The sequence below is a fragment of the Plasmodium falciparum genome (assembly GCF_000002765.6).
Source record: "Plasmodium falciparum 3D7 genome assembly, chromosome: 13".
Classification (NCBI taxonomy): domain Eukaryota; phylum Apicomplexa; class Aconoidasida; order Haemosporida; family Plasmodiidae; genus Plasmodium; species Plasmodium falciparum.
The window spans coordinates 1,497,501-1,519,593 of record NC_004331.3 but is presented as its reverse complement, the minus strand read 5'-3'; the positions used below and the strand labels follow the sequence as shown (position 1 = coordinate 1,519,593).

General features: G+C 20.1%; 4 protein-coding genes across 4 annotated transcripts; 1 reads left to right on the top strand and 3 right to left on the bottom strand.

Annotated features, from left to right (window-relative positions):
• PF3D7_1337500 (conserved Plasmodium protein, unknown function) lies at positions 1 to 10,005 on the top strand (the record flags this gene model as incomplete). Its single annotated transcript, XM_002809008.1, has 1 exon — positions 1 to 10,005. The coding sequence occupies one exon, from the start codon at positions 1 to 3 to the stop codon at positions 10,003 to 10,005; it is 10,005 nt and encodes a 3,334-aa protein (XP_002809054.1).
• Positions 10,006 to 10,616: 611 nt separating this feature from the next.
• On the bottom strand, positions 10,617 to 12,629 carry PF3D7_1337400 (zinc finger protein, putative; the record flags this gene model as incomplete). Its single annotated transcript, XM_001350066.1, has 3 exons — positions 10,617 to 10,996; positions 11,106 to 11,303; positions 11,453 to 12,629. The coding sequence occupies 3 exons, from the start codon at positions 12,627 to 12,629 to the stop codon at positions 10,617 to 10,619; spliced, it is 1,755 nt and encodes a 584-aa protein (XP_001350102.1).
• A 942-nt stretch (positions 12,630 to 13,571) lies between these two features.
• On the bottom strand, positions 13,572 to 16,579 carry PF3D7_1337300 (exoribonuclease, putative; the record flags this gene model as incomplete). Its single annotated transcript, XM_001350065.1, has 2 exons — positions 13,572 to 14,438; positions 14,735 to 16,579. 2 exons carry the CDS (start codon positions 16,577 to 16,579, stop codon positions 13,572 to 13,574), a joined length of 2,712 nt encoding a protein of 903 aa, XP_001350101.1.
• Positions 16,580 to 18,099: 1,520 nt separating this feature from the next.
• Positions 18,100 to 21,717, bottom strand: PF3D7_1337200 (1-deoxy-D-xylulose 5-phosphate synthase; the record flags this gene model as incomplete). The annotated part of the gene is made up of 1 exon (XM_001350064.1): positions 18,100 to 21,717. The coding sequence occupies one exon, from the start codon at positions 21,715 to 21,717 to the stop codon at positions 18,100 to 18,102; it is 3,618 nt and encodes a 1,205-aa protein (XP_001350100.1).
• Positions 21,718 to 22,093: the final 376 nt, after the last annotated feature.

Sequence of the window (22,093 nt, the reverse complement as noted above, 5' to 3'; positions counted from 1 at the left end):
ATGAAACCAAATGATAATTTAGAAAATAACATGAATTTGAGTATAGGAAAAATAGATTTGAGTAATATTTATATGGACATATTACACATACATGAAACTCTTGTAAATCATATTCAAACCATCGTTACACAAGTTTATAGTTTGATAGAAAAGACATTATGTGATCACATCGAAAGAAATAAATTGGACATATATATGTTTGAAGAAAAGTATAAAGATAATAATATAATAGATGGGGATAAAGATAAAATGATAATCCATTCTTTAAATAATTTGAATAATAATTATTTTGGTAACGATATAAAAAATAAATTTATTTTAGAGAAGGTAAATGAATGTATATTAGATAATGAGAATGATAAAAAAAATAAGATAAAAATAAGTTCTAAGAAGAAATATTTTAATGAATTACTAAATTTTGGTAATAAAAATAAAAATGTACAAATAAAAACAATAACTAGTTCGATATGTACATATAAAAATGGAGTTGATGATGAACATGAAAATGATAATGATGATGATGATAATGATTGTGACGATAATGATTGTGACGATAATGATTGTGACGATAATGATTGTGACGATAATGATTGTGACGATAATGATTGTGACGATAATGATTGTGACGATAATGATTGTGACGATAATGATTGTGACGATGATAATAATAACGATAATGATGATAATTATGAATGTATAAATATTGATGATAATAATCTTATAAACAGCATAAAAATAAGAAACGATGAAAATAACCTTCTTTTTAATAATAGGTATACGAGGAATCATCACGATAATAATTCTGTAAACTGTTTTATGAATATAAATAAAAAAACAAAGGAAGTATATAATAATGAATGTAATAATAATTATTTTAGAGAAGAGCAAAAAAACAATTTGTATGATAGAAAAAAACAAAAGTATAAAAAAAAAGCCGAAGATGTTGTTCATAAAGTAATGAATAATAAATGTATACAAAACGAAATATATGAAAATAAAATTAAACTACAAAAACATATAGCTCTTTTGGAGCTTATTAAATATGTTATTTTGTATTCAAATACAAATATAAAAAAGGAAAATACAGAAATAATAAAAAAAAGGGAAATTAATGAAATTAACTCATATCAAAATGGGAATGTTACAAATAAGAGATATAAAAAGGGTTTACATAAAAATGGTATACATGAAAATGACTTACATGAAAATGACTTACATGAAAATGACTTACATAAAAATGACTTGCATAAAAATGACATACATAAAAATGACATACATAAGAATGACATACATAAGAATGATTTACGTACAAACGACTTGCATAAAAATGACATACATAAGAATGATTTACGTACAAACGACTTACATAAAAATGACTTACATAAGAATGATTTACGTACGAACGACTTGCATAAAAATGACTTGCATAAAAATGACTTGCATAAAAATGACATACATAAGAATGACATACATACAAATAACACATGTCTTAATGACACTCATATGAGTATAAATCCTTATGATAACCATTACACAGAAAAAACAAAAACTGATTTGAATCACTCCGAATATGATAAGGGAATAAAAGATGAACATACAAATAGTAATATTAACTTATCAAACGTCAAACTTAAATATATTAATATTATAACTTATTATATGGATTTATTATCACCATTTAATAAATGTTATTCTGAAAAAAATGGTACAACTAATGAAGATCAAAAGAATTTAAAAATGGTATGTAAAAAATTAGATCAAATTGTATTGAATTATGAAAGTATTATCGACCAAATTTTAAAAAAAGGAAATCTAAATTATTCTGATATAAATAAATTGTATCAAGCTCATAACCATAATAATATGGAAGAATATTCCTCATCTCAATTAAATGATGAAAATCAATGTGAAAATAAAAGGGTACAGAACAATATGTGCATAAGTATTGATAACAAAATAAATATGAAGAACAAAAGTATTCCGTGTGAATGTACAAAATGTTTGGAAGAAAAAAACACAAACAAGTTTATGGACACCGCAAATAATGAGAAAAATAAAAATAATAACATAAATAAAAATAATAACATAAATAAAAATAATGACATAAATAAAAATAATGACATAAATAAAAATAATGACATAAATAAAAATAATGACATAAATAAAAATAATGACATAAATAAAAATAATGACATAAATAAAAATAATGACATAAATAAAAATAATGACATAAATAAAAATAATGACATAAATAAAAATAATGACATAAATAAAAATAATAACATAAATAAAAATAATAACATAAATAAAAATAATAACATAAATAAAAATAATGACATAAATAAAAATAATGACATAAATAAAAATAATGACATAAATAAAAATAATAACATAAATAAAAATAATGACATAAATAAAAATAATAACATAAATAAAAATAATGACATAAATAAAAATAATGACATAAATAAAAATAATGACATAAATAAAAATAATGACATAAATAAAAATAATAACATAAATAAAAATAATAACATAAATAAAAATAATGACATAAATAAAAATAATAACATAAATAAAAATAATAACATAAATAAAAATAATAACATAAATAAAAATAATGACATAAATAAAAATAATGACATAAATAAAAATAATAACATAAATAAAAATAATGACATAAATAAAAATAATAACATAAATAAAAATAATAACATAAATAAAAATAATAACATAAATAAAAATAATAACATAAATAAAAATAATGACATAAATAAAAATAATAACATAAATAAAAATAATAACATAAATAAAAATAATGACATAAATAAAAATAATAACATAAATAAAAATAATAACATAAATAAAAATAATAACATAAATAATGTTAATAATAATAGTAGTAATAGTTATAAAAACAGAAGGCACCATAATACATATATTAAGTGTTGTCATGATTCACATTTGTATTCTAGAGAAATAAATGACCAAGGACATGATAAGAACAAATGTTCTCATAATATTAATAATAGTACACCTGAAAGTATTGTACAGAACAATAAAAACATTTCTGATATAAATCTGGTGAATAATACAAATATATCAATAAATTGTAACAAATTATTAAATGAGAATTGCATAAAAAGCTCATGTGATAAATCCAACTTTCTTAATACACCAAATATAGTGGTGCCTAAATATTCTAATATTCGTCCTATTACTCAAAAAGATTCACTTTCAAATGATTTGTTAAGAAATAATAATTTAAGAGAAAAGTACCATCCACAAAATGATAGCAACTATTATAAAGAGATAAGAAACACGAATTGTAATAATGATGTAGAGAAAAACATAAAGGATAATATTTTACATACAAAAAAACAATCTAGTCATTTAAATAATGTTGATTATGATTCAGATAATAAATTAAAAAATGATTATTCTGAAGGAATTAATAATTTTGATCAAAATAATAATCAAAAAAATAATATGATACCTTTGTTTAATGATGATCATATTGTTAATTATAGAAATATTTCAAGTTCTAATCATCACAATATAAATAATATTCCTAATTATTTCATACCTTTAAATAATAATGATGAAAAAAAGAAATTCTTAGATATTGAAACATATAAACATAAAAATATAAAAATGAATAATAATGATAAGCACATATATAATAACATGAATAATAATGATAAGGATATATATAATAACACAAATAATAATGACAAGCACATATATAATAACACAAATAATAATGACAAGCACATATATAATAACACAAATAATAATGACAAGCACATATATAATAACACAAATAATAATGACAAGCACATATATAATAACACAAATAATAATGACAAGCACATATATAATAACACAAATAATAATGACAAGCACATATATAATAACACAAATAATAATGACAAGCACATATATAATAACACAAATAATAATGACAAGCACATATATAATAACACAAATAATAATGACAAGCACATATATAATAACACAAATAATAATGACAAGCACATATATAATAACACAAATATTCGTGAAAAAGACAATGATGTAATATATCATGAGATTGTAACAAGATGTTGTAGAAACAATACTTGTACCTGTTTCATTAATAATAATGATAGTGTGGATGTGAATATTAATTTAAAATTAAAGAGTGAAGATAATTCATTAGTTTTGTCTCCATCATCTTGCTCGAACGATAAAAGTTTTGTAAATGACTTTAATGAAAATAAGGATGATATGTCATTTATATATAATCAAATTAATATAAAAAATGATAAACAGGAATATGTTATATGTGAACCAACAAAAAGTACTCAACACATAAATGAAAAGAATGTTCCAATAAATACATTTAATAACACGAATTGTCATTTTGTTAAAAATAGGAATAAAGAGGTTATTACAACTACATATAATGATAACATAAATATATATGATCAAATGAAAAAGGAAAATATGAATCAATTTGATGATCAAACCGTACCCACATCATCAAAAATAATATGTTCAGATCAACATCATGTAGAACGTATAAATAATAAATCAATTAATCAAAATTGTTTAAATACATTGACCGACAAAAATATTTATTATAATGATACCATTAAGAAATATGAAAATAGAAAAATGACAACTGATAATATAAGGTATTCAAATATTTGTGCTCTAAACAATGGACAAAATAGTTGTAAGCCTAATGTTATACTGAACCAACAAATATTTCATAAAGTGGATGAACATGGAAATTTTATATATAATATGAGAGATCATGAGAACATACAAGACGAAAAGTTGTTATCAGATCAACTACACCTTGATTCATTATATAAAACAAGCGACGGAAGGAACAAAGAACGTTTTGGAACTACACCTCTTTATAATCATGGGTATAATAACAAGTTTGTAGATAATAGGAACAATAATTATAGTGATGAGGAAAGTACATACGTAAATGAAATTCATAATTACATAAATAAGGATATTAACTATAACAACGAAAAGAATGAGTGTAATCATCATATGGTTAATTATAACAATGAAAAGAATGAAAGTAACCATCATATGGTTAATTATAAAAATGATATGGATAATTACAACCATCATATGGTTAATTATAACAATGAAAAGAATGAAAGTAACCATCATGTGGTTAATTATAAAAATGATATGGATAATTACAACCATCATATGGTTAATTATAACAATGAAAAGAATGAAAGTAACCATCATGTGGTTAATTATAAAAATGATAATAAAGAATATAACCATGATATGATTAATTACAACAATGATATGAATAATTACCAACATGATATGAATAATTATAACAATGATAATAATGATTACAACCATTATATGAATAATTACCAACATGATGTGAATAATTACCAACATGGTGTGTATAATTACCAACACGATGTGAATAATTACCAACATGGTGTGTATAATTACCAACATGATGTGAATAATTACCAACATGATGTGAATAATTACCAACAGGATGTGAATAATTACCAACATGATGTGAATAATTACCAACATGATGTGAATAATTACAACCATTGTGTTAATAATTACAACCATTGTGTTAATAATTATAATCATGAAGGTAGCAACGATAGTACAGATAATAAATACAACGGTAATAATAATTACAATGGTCATAATAACCATCATGGTGACAGTGATCACAATGCAGATAATAACTACAATGATAATAATTACCTTAACCCTTCAGGTAGAAATAATAACAGTAGTAATAATGACGGGGGGAATGATGATGAAAGTACAGATGATAATGATGAAAATGATAAAGAAGAAGATGAAGAAAAGGATGAAGAAAATGAAGAAAAGGATGAAGAAAATGAAGAAGAAAATGACGAAGAAAATGACGAAGAAAATTACAAAAAAGATAATGAAGAAGATTATAATCAACATAAAAATTGTAACGACCAATTTATGAAAATTGAAGGTGATAACATTTTTGATAATAGTACTAGTAATTCTTTACACAATATATGTTATTCATATAAAAACAGATATAATGATTCTCACGCTTATTTAATGTCAGGTGAAAATGAAATAATGGCACACAACAAAATTTATAGACCTCAAGAAAAGGACATACCTATAACACAAGATAATAGTTTTGTGTTTCAAAATAAAAATAATGGAAATCAGTATGATGCACAAATGAGTGATTTTTATAATTTTCATTTGAACAGCATGAATAGCATAAATGACACAAATAGTATAAATAATATGAATGATATAAATAATATGAACGGTATAAATAATATGAATGGTATAAATAATATGAATAATATAAACAATTTGAATAATATAAATAATATGAATAATATGAACAATTTGAATAATATAAACAATTTGAATAACATGAACAGTATAAATAATATACACAACATGAATAATATGAACAGCATAAATTATACAAACAATATAAATAATACAAACAGTGTAAATAATATGAATAACATTAATAACATGAATAACATGGTCACTATAAACAATATGAATAGTATAAACAATATGAATAATATACAGAACGTAAACAACTTATACAATTTTTATAATGAAAATCAAAACAACATAAGTGTTCCAAATATACATGGAGAGTTTATGAGTGAAAAGACGAATGAGGAAAAGATATCCACAAATGATTTAGATACATATGAAAATCTTAATAAAGATATGATAAATGATTTGAGTATAAATATGAGTTTAAATAATTATAATAATGAAATGATGAATAATGAAATCTGTAGTTCTTACTTTGACATGTGTAACAATATGGACGAATCATACAATATCATGAATAATAACAATAGTACTAATAGTAGTAATAATAACAACAATAATAAGAAAAACGAAAACGAAAATGAAAACAATGAAAATAATAATAATATTAATAACAATAATAATGATAATAATAACAATAATAATGATAATAATAACAATAATAATGATAATAATAACAATAATAATGATAATAATAACAATAATAATAATAATAATAATTTGTTTGAATGCGATAAGTGTAATGTCGATTATGATATAATGAATTTTACAAACAATACTTATATGGATATACAAAAAATACTTCAAAATGATGATATATTAAAACAAGAATTTGCTAATATCGAAGAATGTTTTAAGATACATACATCTTCTATAAATTATATGAAGGTAAAAGGTAAAGGTGAATGCTGCCATAAAAATCAACAAATAATGTACGAACATTATGATGCAGGGAAACATTCTAATAATAATTTTATAAGGAATAATGATGATATGTACAAAAATTTGAGTATGGACGAATTTTTTCTAAATCCAAATAACATAGAAGCTAATATTATAAACAATGATATAATTAACGAAAATATTAATAGTGACATAGAAAAAATTATGGATATAATGACTTCAAATAATAATAATGAAAGAGAAGATAATAAAAATCATTCAAGACAGGAAGACGATAAGGGAAGGCAACAAACTAAAGGAAAAGAAAAATGTAAAGAAAAAGATAAATATAAAGACAAAGAATTTGATATATACAAAGAAATAAATAATGATAAGATGATAAGTGAACATATGGGAATATATGGAGAACAAATTAATTTAAAAAAAAAAGAATTTACCAACTTTTCATCTTCATCTTCATTCAATATGTCAAATAATAACAACAACAATAACAACAACAGTAACAACAACAATAACAACAACAATAACAACAACTATAACAATAACAATAATAATAATAATCATACGTTTGATATATCTACCAAAAACAAAGATAAAAAAAGAAAAATAGATTCTCTAGGCAACACTTATGAGCATATAATCTCTTCAAATGAATCAAAAATCGAGAGCATAAATGAGCAATCAACTTCAAGAAAGTTTCATAAAATTAATGAAGATAAAAGAAAGAAATATCAAAAACTTGATATAAGAACTTTAAATAAAAACGTTCAAAAGAACAAAGAAATATGTACAAATTGCTATATACACTATGATAATTTTAAGTCAAGTTATATTTTAACCTTTATAAACAGAAAACAAAAAAAACAAAGAAAAATTTTCCCTGTAGAACCTAATGAAAAGGATGAAGCATATATTGTCCAAATTATAAAATATATTGAGAAATTAAAGGAACAAGATAAAATATTTGGAATCAACAAAAATGAGGAAAAACAGGAAAATAAAAATAATTGTCTAAATGAAGGTGAACAGCAACAGGGGGTGCTAAATATAAATACAAACATAAATAATTGTAATGATAATATTATGAAGGAAAATAATATGAAGGATAATATAATGAAAGAAAATATAATGAAAGGTAATGAAGTTGCTCATCATGATAGTATGAATGATCATAAGGTAATTAATAAGGATGAATCGAATGAAAACAATATGAATAATAATAACCTCAATAATAATGATAATATATTTAATAATGATAATATATTTAATAATGATAATATATTTAATAATGATACTATATATAACAACAATATATATAATAATGATACTATATATAATAATGATAATATATATAACAACAATATATATAATAATGATAATATATATAATAACAGCAATATATATAATAATAACAATATATATAATAACAGCAATATATATAATAACAACAATATATATAATAATAATGATAATAATAATAATTGCAGTAATAACAATGTTAATATGATGAACCAATTTCCTTATGGTAATAATACAGAATATATTTTAAATAACAAACTTACATTTAATAACAATGATCTTAATCAAGATAAAATCGATTTAATAAATGATATGAGTAGAACAAACGAAAATATAAAAAATAATAATATGAATAATTTTGTACAGAATTTTAATGAACAATTTTTTGTACAACAAACCAATTTTAATTATATAAATGACAACATTAATAATATATCTCCTATAAATAATATGAATAATATAAATGGTTTAAAGAAACATATGAATCGTACATATTCAAGATCTATAAGTATGTATGAAGATATAAATATCCCACATAATGTTGATTATATTAATTATAGTATAGAAAATGATAATGTATATGACGAAAACTATAATATAGTATTAAATCAATGTGCATCCAATAATGCAAATGTAACTATGTTCTTCGAAAGTAACGACAACAAGGATAATTCAACAAAACCATCAGGGGATGTATATATGGAAGATATGAACATGCCAAATAATATGAATAATATGAATAGTATGAATAGTATGAATAGTGTGAATAGTATAAATAGTATAAATAGTGTGAATAGTATAAATAATGGAAACAATATTAACAATCTAAACATTATGAATAATATAAATACACTTAGTTGTAATATAAATAATAATTCCTTTGCTAATAATTTATATGATAACAATATAATTTCTCATAATATGAAAAATATCATGTATCCATATATAAATAACAATATTACAGAAACGACGAATACATTTATTAATGAAAAAAACCAAGCGAATAGAATTAATAATATTCCCTACACGAATTTTCATAACATACAAAATAACAATGATGCGGATACTATGAAAAATTTTCATAACATACAAAATAACAATGATGCGGATACTATGAAAAATTTTCATAACACACAAAATAACAACGATGCAGATACTATGAAAAATTTTCATAACATACAAAATAACAATGATGGGGATACTATGAAAAATTTTCATAACATACAAAATAACAATGATGTGGGTACTATGAAAAATTTTCATAACATACAAAATAACAATGATGGGGATACTATGAAAAATTTTCATAACATACAAAATAACAATGATGGGGATACTATGAAAAATTTTCATAACGTCATGAATGAATATAACATAAATGTAAATAACAAAACAAATTATGAAGATCTAGAAAGTGTAGATAAAAATATTTCACGCGAAAATAATATGTAGAAAATTAGATTCAAAAAAAAAAAAAAAAAAATACACATATATATAAATATATATATATCATATTAGTGTAATTAAATAATATACATATTTATTTTACACTTTATTTGTTTTATTAAAATGTAGTCTTTAATTTTCATACATTTAAAATTTACATAAACAAAAAAAATATATATATATATCTACATATATATATTTATATATTTATTTATTCTTGTTTATACGAAATATTGAATTTTCTCAATCATTTTGTTTATACACCTTTATAAATAAAATATAATGTAATAAATTATTCAGAAGTAAAAAAGTATATATTTATATACATAAGAAAATTATTATGTGATACACCTTTAGTAGTTAAAAACTATGGAATATTTCCATTGTATATTCTTTTCTTTTCTTTTCCTTTATATTATTTTATTTTATTTTATTTTTGATAATTAAACTTTTTTTTACACTTTGTATTTATAAAAAAAAAATATATATATATAAATATAAATATACATTACGGTATTTTAAAAAAAATAATACTATATAAAAAATACACATATATATACATATATATATATATATATATATATATATATATATATATATATATATATGTATGTATATTAAGAGGGTGTGTCTTCCTGCTCTTCGTCTGCTATACTTATAACATTACATTTATACTTTTTGTTACTCTTGTAATTTGTTGGCTTATCACATTTATATGATTGAGCAACATTATTTAATTTTGTATCATTTTTCACAGCATTTTCCTTAAAAAATATTTTTTTGAGATCATTAATGTAAGTTAAATTTTTCTTTTCTTTCGCAGACAAATAATTACGAGCATTATTAAAATTTATGTCTTGTTGTTTTTTATGTTCCAAATATGTTTGATATTCCTTTTGCTTTTCGTTTAAATAATCATTAAATTCTTTAATTTTTAAAAAATCTTTATTCTCAGTAATCTTCATATTTACAAGGTCGATATCAATATTAATCTCATCTATAAAACAAAATAATAATAAAAAGAACATATATAATTAATATATATATATATATATATATATATATGTATGTATGTATATATTCATTCATGTAATGAAGAGTTTTACTAAATCGTTTTCCAAAAATTTCATGATATTTATTAATGATTTCATTTTTTATTTCATCATCATAATGAGAAAAATGTATAGACTGATTATTAAATTCATTTTTAATATCATCCTCAAACCAATCAATACTGTCATCGATAACTCTCGTTTGTTCTTCATTAATCGAGTTTTTTAACATTTTATCTCTTAGTTCAAAGGCTGAAAAAAAAAAAAAAAAAAAAAAAAAAAAGGAAGGAAAAATATGTTTATATATATATATATATATATATTTATTTATTTATATATTAATATGCGCAATAATATACAGTTCTATATACTTATTTGAAACATTTTATATATATTCTAACCTTTTTTTAAGTAACTATTATTTGTATTAAAATAATATTTGTATAAAAAATTATTGGAACTTTTGACAGACGATATTAATTTCTTTGTATTATTATTATTATTATTTTGAGGTGATTGAAAAAATAAATTATTTATTATATGTGATTTATATAATTGATTTTCACAAAAGATACAATTTTTATATTTTATTTTGGTACAATATATTTTTCCACAATACAGACAGTTTGCATAAATTTTATGATTCTGTCCATTACATATACATATTTGTAGATTTTTTTTTTTTTTTTCTTTTACATTTTGCTCATTATTATATTTGACAACATTATTTTCGTTCTCTATAAAATTTATAGCTTCTTTTAAGGAGTAATTATTTTCTTTTGCATTAAAAAAAGAAAAATAATTATCTTCTCTTTTGTTATCATTAGATTTTTGTTCCGAATTTTGATTTTTTTGATTTTTTTGATTTTTGATATCTTTTTCTAATTTTAACTGTTCATTTGTCTTTTCTATATCTAACATACTATGATCATTTATAAAATGTTCATTTATAAAATGATTTTTTATTAGATTATTTTGTTGTTTTATTATATCATTTTGAAATATATTATTTTTTACTTCATCATTATATTCATTTTTGTTTATGTGTTTATTGTTATCATCAAATATTTTTTTGTTTTTTCCATTATTATTTTTTCTTTTTGATTCTAAAAGAACTTGTTTAAAATCATTTGTGAAATGTTCATTTGGTTTTATTTCATTTTTTTTTATATGAGATGATATATTATTTTGATATGTATTAACGGCTAAATTAATTGTTTTATCATTTTCAAAAATGTCCTGAAAACATGTGCCTACTGTTTTAATGTCATTACTATTACTTAAAAGAAAATTTTTGTCAGGACTATCTAAATTTGCATCACTTGAACTAAAAAATTTCTTTTTGCTATTTACTAAATCTTGAGTAAATTTTTTTACGTTACTTAAAGAAGAACACTTTGTATTTTTATTTTGTTCATAGAAAGATTCATTCAATAAAAAAATAGAATCATATAAATCATAAGATTTACAATTTAATATAGATATGATATAATTTATATCTAATTCGTCGTTTTTTAAATTAAAATATTTTACTATTTTACTTCTCAAGAAATTTGCGTACTTAACATTTTCATCCATTATTAGTTTTTTATTTTTATTTTTTTTTTTTTTTAATTAAAATTTATCATCATTTGAAACAAAAAAAAAAAAATAAAATAATATATATATGTTATTTACAAATAATTTGTTGTACGCTTTTTTTCTTTTTTTTTTAAATACGTATACACTTGTATGCTATTATAATAATTGATATTCCAAAATAATTAATGGATAGCCTTTATATAAAAAATAAAAAAAAAGAAAATATATTTAAAAAATATATATAAAAAATATATATATAATATATATATATATATATATATAATATATATAAATAGCATGCGCAGTAAATAATACTTTAACATAATATATATATCCATCCATATAAAAAATAATGTATATAACATATAAGAATAGATCCACAAAAAAAAAAAAAATATATATATATATATATATATATTACATTAAGTAAAAAATTCATATGTATTCTTTCATTTTAATTAAAATATAAAATATATATTTATATTTTTTTTCCTTTTAAATTATCCTACTTAAAAATTTTTAAATAAATATAACTTTTCATTTTGGTTTATTATTATAATAAACAAATGAAAGAAACGTAGAAAAAAATCAAGTTAGGGGCATATATATATATATATATATATATATATATATATATATGAGAGAAAAAAAAAAAAAAAAATATACAAATAAGACATATATAATGAATTACTTCAAATAATATTTAAAAAATTTGAATTAAAAATTATGTAAGTTTTTTTTTTTTTTTTTTTTTTTGTTTATAACATGAATGTATGAATGAATATATTTCTAATGAAGTGTTGTATAATAATGTAAAAGTTGTGCGTAAAATGTTGAACATATCAAAAAGGTATCCCATATATATAAATATATATATATAAATATATATATATATATATATATATATATATAAACATGTAGATTTATTTTTTTTTTTTTTCAATTTTTTAATAGCAGGGAGAACCATCCGTTGAACTCCTTCTTCTTCGAATTAATATTCAGAATATTTTTTAGATTTGTCAAAGAATTTATAATGTAAATGTTTTTGTCATTATTTTTATTTTCAATTAAATAATTAAGAACAAATTTATCATAATTAAGTAATAAATCTTGGAATTCATAAAATGAATAATTAATAACTTCATTGTTATTCTTCTTTTTATTAATAATTTTTTGAAGCGAATTAATTTTATCTTTTATATTATTTATCTTTTCTTCCATATCGGCATTAGAATAGAAAATATCTTTTGCTAAGAAATATGTTTCTTTTACTTTTTCTTCAGCTAAATAATTATTATTAAAAGATAAAAGTATTAAAACATCATTTTTTGACATATTACTATAAATTTTTTCTATATTTGCACTTATTTTTTTAAGTACTTCATTTGTTTCTACACGCGAAGGTATTTCGAATATTTTTTCGCTATCTTCTATTTTGAAATTTGAATTATGTACATTCTGAATACAATTAAATATTTTATCATTACACAAATTTTCATAATCACGTAAAATTAAAATATAATTTTTTAATTTATTCTCATTTTTTATATTCATTATTAAATTTTCTGTGCACTCCTCATCATTTTCACAAACACAATAAAAAGAATTCTTCAAAAAATTTTTTGGTATTCTTTCTTCTATATATTTATTCTTTGAATCAAATATACACAAAGACTTTTCGTATTTATAACAGATGTCTTCTTCACAAAGAATGGAGTTTTTTACTTGAACGAAATTATCTTTGTTGAAAAATGTGGGCAGTGCTTCATAGAATGTGGAGAATTCATTGCTATCGAATTCGCTCATCTGAAAAATAAAAAAAAAATAAATAGGAAAAATATATATATATATATATATAAATATACAGATGGAACTACATGCAATGTTGATGAAAATTATATGTCCATAAAAAGAAGGAACTGTCATGAACGAATATAAATATATGCTCATAAAAAAAAATGTATATTTATATATATGTAAGAATATGTGTATGAATGTACATATGTGCGTAATACATCGATATGGAAGTACATATATATAAATATATATATATATATATATATATATATATATGTATTATTTTTTTATTTTTTTTTCTTTACCTTTTTGAGTGCCAGGAACATACTAATTTTTGCGTCGTCTATAGAATTATGTCCATTTTCTCTCTTCATAATAATATTCAAGTGTTTCTTTGAAAGTTGAAATAAAGATGGTTTGGGATAGTAACCTGAATTACAATATATGATTGATGTGTCAATAACATAATTATGAGCTATTTTTAGAGCATGTAAATCATTTTCTAAAGAATGTCCTATAAGTATAGATTTTTTATTAAGAAATTTTTTTAAATGTTCTTGTACATCTTTTAATTTCGTAGTTACATTTTCTAATGTACTTTCATTAATTCCTGAATATAAAGTTAAATAATTTGTAATTTTATTATCAGGAATAACATAAGAATCATATATAATATTCATATAAGCGTCTACTACGGTAATTTTGGTTAATTCCCTTTGATGGTTGGTTGTTTCACACATTTCACAATCTATACTATATATATTATCTAAATCGAATTCTCCATAATTGGTTTCATCTATTAAATTCTCTTCATCGCACGAGTTATTTTCATCAATAATTTTTTTTATATCATTGCATTTATCCATATTTTCACCACGAAACCCCATATCATTATTATGATTACCATTATGATTATCACTATGATTATCATTATGATTATCACTATGATTATCATTATGATTATCACTATGATTATCATTATGATTATCACTATGATTATCACTATGATTATCATTATTGTTATTTGTTTCTATCTTCTCATCCATATTTCTATTTTCATTGTACATTTCATTTATTTTGTGACTTACTAGATTACCTAAATTTAAATGATTCAAATTATCATCATTTTGTTCATTCTTTTTCTTTTTTCTTTTTTCACCATTTTCATTATTTATATTTTCTGATGATATATGTTTTTTTGACGATTCCATATTCGCCATATTACAATCTGTAGTTGTATTGTTTTCATATTTTTTCGTATGGGATGCTTTTATTAATTTTTCCAAAATATCTGCATATATTTGAATGTGTTCTTGAGTAAAAATATTTTGTCTTTCGAAATTATTTTGTTCATTTTCTATAGTTCCATTATTAATATGATTTTCATTGTTACATTCCATATTACTAAAATTATATTGATCATTATTTATATTATTCATAACATGTGACATATTTATTTTATTCTTTTTATTCTCCTTAACTGAACAGTCATTATTCATATGAAGAACATTTATAGAATTCATTGTTTCTGTTAAATAAGATTTTATATCACGAATATTTTTGTCGTTTTTAACATATTCTATATCATTCATATTTATATACTCATCCATATTTTCAGTAGGATATTTATTTAATGCCATTTGTTCTTTAGTTAATAAATATTTATTTAAATTAAAAATTTGTTGTGTGTAATTTTTTTTCCTCTGTTTTAAAACAGACACACTTAATGCTTTTAATATAATATTATTATAATATTTTTTTAAACAACTTTCTGAATGTATTTTTCGGAAATTATTATTCCTTTGTAATTTATTAAAAACATTATCTGTTGATATATCTTTTACACAATAATTTGATAAATTTGGTACAATAACCATAATTAAATTATTTAAACAATCATTATTCTTTATATCAAATAATTCATTTTTAAATATATATTTCCCAAGCCTTAAATTTACTATAAAATTATGAATATCTTTTAAATATATATTTCGGTATCCATAAAAGGACACTTCTAATCTCTTCTCATTATCATTTCCTTTCTCTTCTTTTATATCTACTACTTTTTTCCGTTTAATCTTTCCTAACCTATCATTTTTTCTCTTCCCCTTTTGTTTATTCTTACCATTCTTTTTTCTTCTGTTCCTCATATTTTCAAAAGAACATATTAGAAAAGTATGAACAAACAAGGAACAAAAAGCTATCACAAATTAAAAACAAAATGGTAATTATATATATATATATATATTTATTTATTTATTTATCTTTGTTTATAAGATATGTATTATATTATTTGTTAATTTTTTTAATTTTTTTAATTAGCAAAAACTATAATGTGGGTAATATAATAAACGTTCACATTATTAACTGTTCTGTAGAAAGTAACATCTTTTTAAAATATTAAAAAAATTAACAAAAATTATTATATATAAAACAAATTAATAATGAATGAATAAATTATAAGGAAATAAATAAAAAAAAAAAAAAAAAAAAAAAAGTAATAAATAAAATATAAATATATTCATATAAATATATACATATATATATATATATATATATATATATATATATATATATATATATATATATATTAATATATATAATATATATGGATATAATACATTTATATTTATAAAATATTTATTTTTTCACAATTGATAGAATTTAAAATATGTTAACGCTTAACTTTTATTTTAAAAAATTAAAACGTATAAAAATAAGCTTACAATATTATATATATATATATATATATATATATATAATATTTTATATACGTTTACAAATTGAAAAGAAAGATACAAAAAAAAAAAAATTTATAACATTATTATTATATATATATATATATATAATATTATATTTCTTTTGTACATATTATATAATATATATATATATATATATATATATATATATATATATATAAAATATTCTATTTTTTGTAAATTAATTAAATAAATAATTTTATAAAGTATAAAATAAATATATAATATATTATATATATTGTACATGTAAAATTTTAAAAAAGGGAAGAATAAAATAATATTTTATATGACATGATTTTAGTAATATATATATTATAATATATATATATATATATATATATATATAGAGAGAGAGAGAGTTATGCTTTATTTACCCCAATAAATTTATTCATATATATGAAAACAATTACAAAAAAGAAAAATGTTTACAAAAACATTGTTGCTCTAATTTCCATACATTTTATATTATAGAATATAACTTATACGGTACATATAATTTTGAAAATGAAAAATTAAATATAAATAACTATGTACAAATTAGTTTAAAACATTTATACACATGAAGGAGAAGGGAAAGAAAAATGAATATATATAATATAAAAATTTTTAAATAATATATATATGTTTTGAAAATTTTATGAAATATTAAAAAGATAAAGCTATATAAAATGAAATATTCATTTAAAAATAAAAAAAAAAAAAAAAAAAAAAAAAAAAAAAAAAGGTAACATAATTATATCACCATAAGACATATGTATACATACATACATACATATATATATATATACAAAAATAACAATTAAAAAAAAAAAAAAAAAAGCGTACAAATAAAATATATTTAGATATATATTTTATTGTACACATTAAAGTATAAAAAAAAAATAATTTTAGAAATATATATTTATCTTACATCATGTAGGATTATTTTTAAGATAATTTTTAATTCTATTGACAAGACTACATTTATCCATTTTGACAACTTCTTGTTGATCCTTAAAAGATGCATGTTCAATTGGCTCATTAGATAAATAAATATTATGAACATATAAATTATGTTTTGTTATATAATTATTTTCTATTAAATAATTATTGAAATGTGTAGAAAAACCACCTATAGTATTATCTTCATAAGTAATTAAATATTGATGTTTATTTTGTTTTATTACATGATCTATCATATTTTTATCTAAAGGATTTAAAAATATCATATCAACAATTGAAAAAGAATAATTATGTGAAATATATTGTTCTTTTTCAATTTCTTTTATAGCATTAATTACATTAAAAAGCATACTACCCATGTTAAAGATACAAACTTTTTTTTTTTTTGTCTGTGTATCTCCTCTGCTTGAATAATGTTCATTTGTATTATTATTTTCATTATCCATTTTAATAATTCTAGATTTTCCAATAAACGATTTTATAAAATTATCATCGTCCATATATTCTTCACTATATTTATCTACATCATCGTTTATATCCACGTTTACATCGATATTTTTGCTCTCATTTTTCATATGAATGTTCAAATATCCTTTCATGTACTTATCACTTAATATGTTCATTCTGGGTATACGTATATACACAGAATGGTCCTTATCTAAATAAGCAAACCTAAGAGCTCTTTTCAAATCAACTTGATTACTTGGAGATATTATATATGCATTGTTAAGTGTCCCAAGATAAGATAAATCATATATACCTTGATGTGTTGCCCCATCCTCTCCTACTAATCCACTTCTTCCAATTATAACCTTTAAAGGTATATTTTGTAAATTAAGATCATGTATAATTTGATCATATGCTCTTTGTAAAAAGGTCGAATATATACATAATTGTATTTTTAATTTCTTATTCATTGCCATAGCTGCTGCGAAAGTTACAGAATGTTGTTCTGCTATACCTACATCATATACATTATTTGGATAACGCTCACTAATTTTAACCAATCCTGATCCTCCTAACATAGCGGGAGATAGGAATATTATATTTCTATCTTTCTTTAAATATTTTAACATTTCATTTGTATATATATCTGTGAACGTCTCTTTTGAAAACATATCTTCATATTTTATAATTTCACTATTATCATTATTTTTATTATTCTTATTATTTACATCATACTTTGTAGATGAAGACACATTTTTCTCTTCTTCTATCTTGTTCTCCTTATGAATATTTCCATTTAATATAGTGGTATCGAAAGGGAAAATCTCATTTTTCTTTATAGAGTGCAATATACTTATTGGACTCTTTGAATTTATAAAATCATTCGATTTTTTTGTACGTACATGAAGAACAGTAGCTCTTTTTAATTTATTTTCTTTTATATTATTTAATACTTTAAAGAGCTCTTCTGTATTATTACCATTCACAACACCAATATAATCATAATTCAAATTTTCAAAAATGTTATTCTCTTTTGCATTTTTCGATAATTTATTATCACCAGCATTTGCTTCTATATTAGAAACAAAATAATGTAAATGATCTGATATAGAACCTATAGGTCTATTACCTGATATACTTACGGCATTTGTTGGTAAAGAAACTTGTCCGTTATCATTATAAATAATTAAAATTTTAGAATTCAAGAATGAAATATAATTTAACGCTTCTAATGCCATTCCACCTGTTAAACCACCATCTCCTATAATAGCAATGTGTACTTTATCCACGTTATGGTTATCATTTCGTACATTTGGTACATTCGTATTTTCTCTTCCTACCACATCTGAAGGATTGATATAATTATTATTATTAATATTATTGTTAATATTATTATCATTGTGTATTCCTTTTTGAAATATCCTTTCATTATTCGTGACATTTGCGTTATCACTTATTTCTATATCTCCATTTCCATATTTTTCTTTATTCTTCACTTGCCACTCGGCTTCATAATATCCTTGTATAGCACTTAATGAAGTGGAACTGTGACCAGCCCCAAATTTATCATAAATACTTTCAAAAATATTTAGGAATCCACTAATACCTTTTTTATTTCTTAATGATAGAAATAATAGTTTTCTTCCGGTCAATATCTTATGTACATATGCTTGATGTCCTATATCATATATAACATTATCATATGGTTGATTAAAAATATACAATAATAATAATTGAATTTCTAAAGAGCTTAAAACAGAGGAAAAATGACCTCCTGTTATATTTACAATAAAAAATAAAAATATTTTTAATTCATGTGCTAATAAAGGTAAATATTGTTTTTTTAACTTTTTTAAATCTGATGGATTATTAATTAATTTTAATAATGGGAAATAATGTAATATCTTTTTCATTATTAAAATATTTTCTTTTTTATAATATGTATTATCTATATTATTAATATAAACTCCATTATTTATAAATTCTTCTTTTATAGCTTTTTCAAATTCGACATCATTATATTTATCTATATCAAATAGGACACTCTTTTTAATATCTTCTGAAAAATATTTTCGTTCATAATATTCAGGAATATTTCTTTCTACATATAGTTCATATATTTCTTTATATATTTCATCACCATATATAGTTTTATATTCATCAATATTAATAAAGGTATTAATCTGTTTGAAATATTTTCCTATATCATATTTGTCATTATTATTATTACATGGATTATTATTATCTCCACCATAATTATCATAATGATTGGATCTCTCTCCTAAATTATTACAACTATTATTATTATTATAATCATTATTATCATTATTTTTATTATCATTATTTTTATTATTATTATTTTTATTATTATTATTTAGTGTAATGTATTCTTTTTTTTCGGATTCATATAAAGCATTATTATTTGTATAATCGTCAAATTCTCCAGAAAACAATTTATGTGAATCACGATTAGATTTTCTTTTTAAACTATAATTTTGAAAAGTGCAATTTTTTTTTTTATAGGCCTTATGCAGAAATGACAATTTTTTTTCTTTACAGTAAAAGAAATTGTCTTTATTTAGAAGAGAATTTTTCATTCGTTTCAAATTAAAATAATTTATAAATAATAAATTAAAATTCTTTTTATTATTCCTATTATTATCATTAGCTAGTTTGTCCTGTTCATGTGACATATTATAAGTGTGACATTGAGTTAAACATCTTTGTTTATTTCTTTTTTGTTCATTTTCTTTTTGATTTCTACTACAAATATTTGAAATGGACCCAGATATTTTATTAGTACTAATTACATTATTAATATTTTTCCTCTTATCCATGTACAATTTATTACTATAATTATTTTTTAGTAAGGAATTAATATCATCATTTTTAACATTCACATTATAGCCATATGTCGTATTTCTATTATCATCATTTCCTATATCGAACAAGCATGCTATTTTATTTTTAGAACTACATAACGAATTTTTCCTTGACAACCTATTCAATTTCTTTATATAAATTTTTTCTGTTTTTATTTGATTTTTATTATTCATGCCATTTAAGTTAATATATATTATAAGGAGAATGTATAGAACAACTGGTACAAAGTTCTTAAAAAACACATAATTAAAAATCATTGATAAAAGCTGAAACGAAAATGAGAAGATCGAGCAAAAACGGAAGGTAAATTTAGAATATTATTATGATTCATAAATGATACATACGTAAGAATATATTATATATATATTATACGTATATTACCTTTTTTTTTTTTTTTTTTTTTTTTTTTTTATATATATTATGTATAAGTACTATTAACAAATATTCATATTATTTAAAAAAAAAAAAAAATTTAAATAATTTACAAAATAATTATATACAAATTAGATATATATATATATATATATATATATATATATATATATATATTATATTTTAAATTCATATATAAAGATATAAAATATTATGGTAACTATATTTATGAACATCATTAATAGGTATAATATAAAAAAT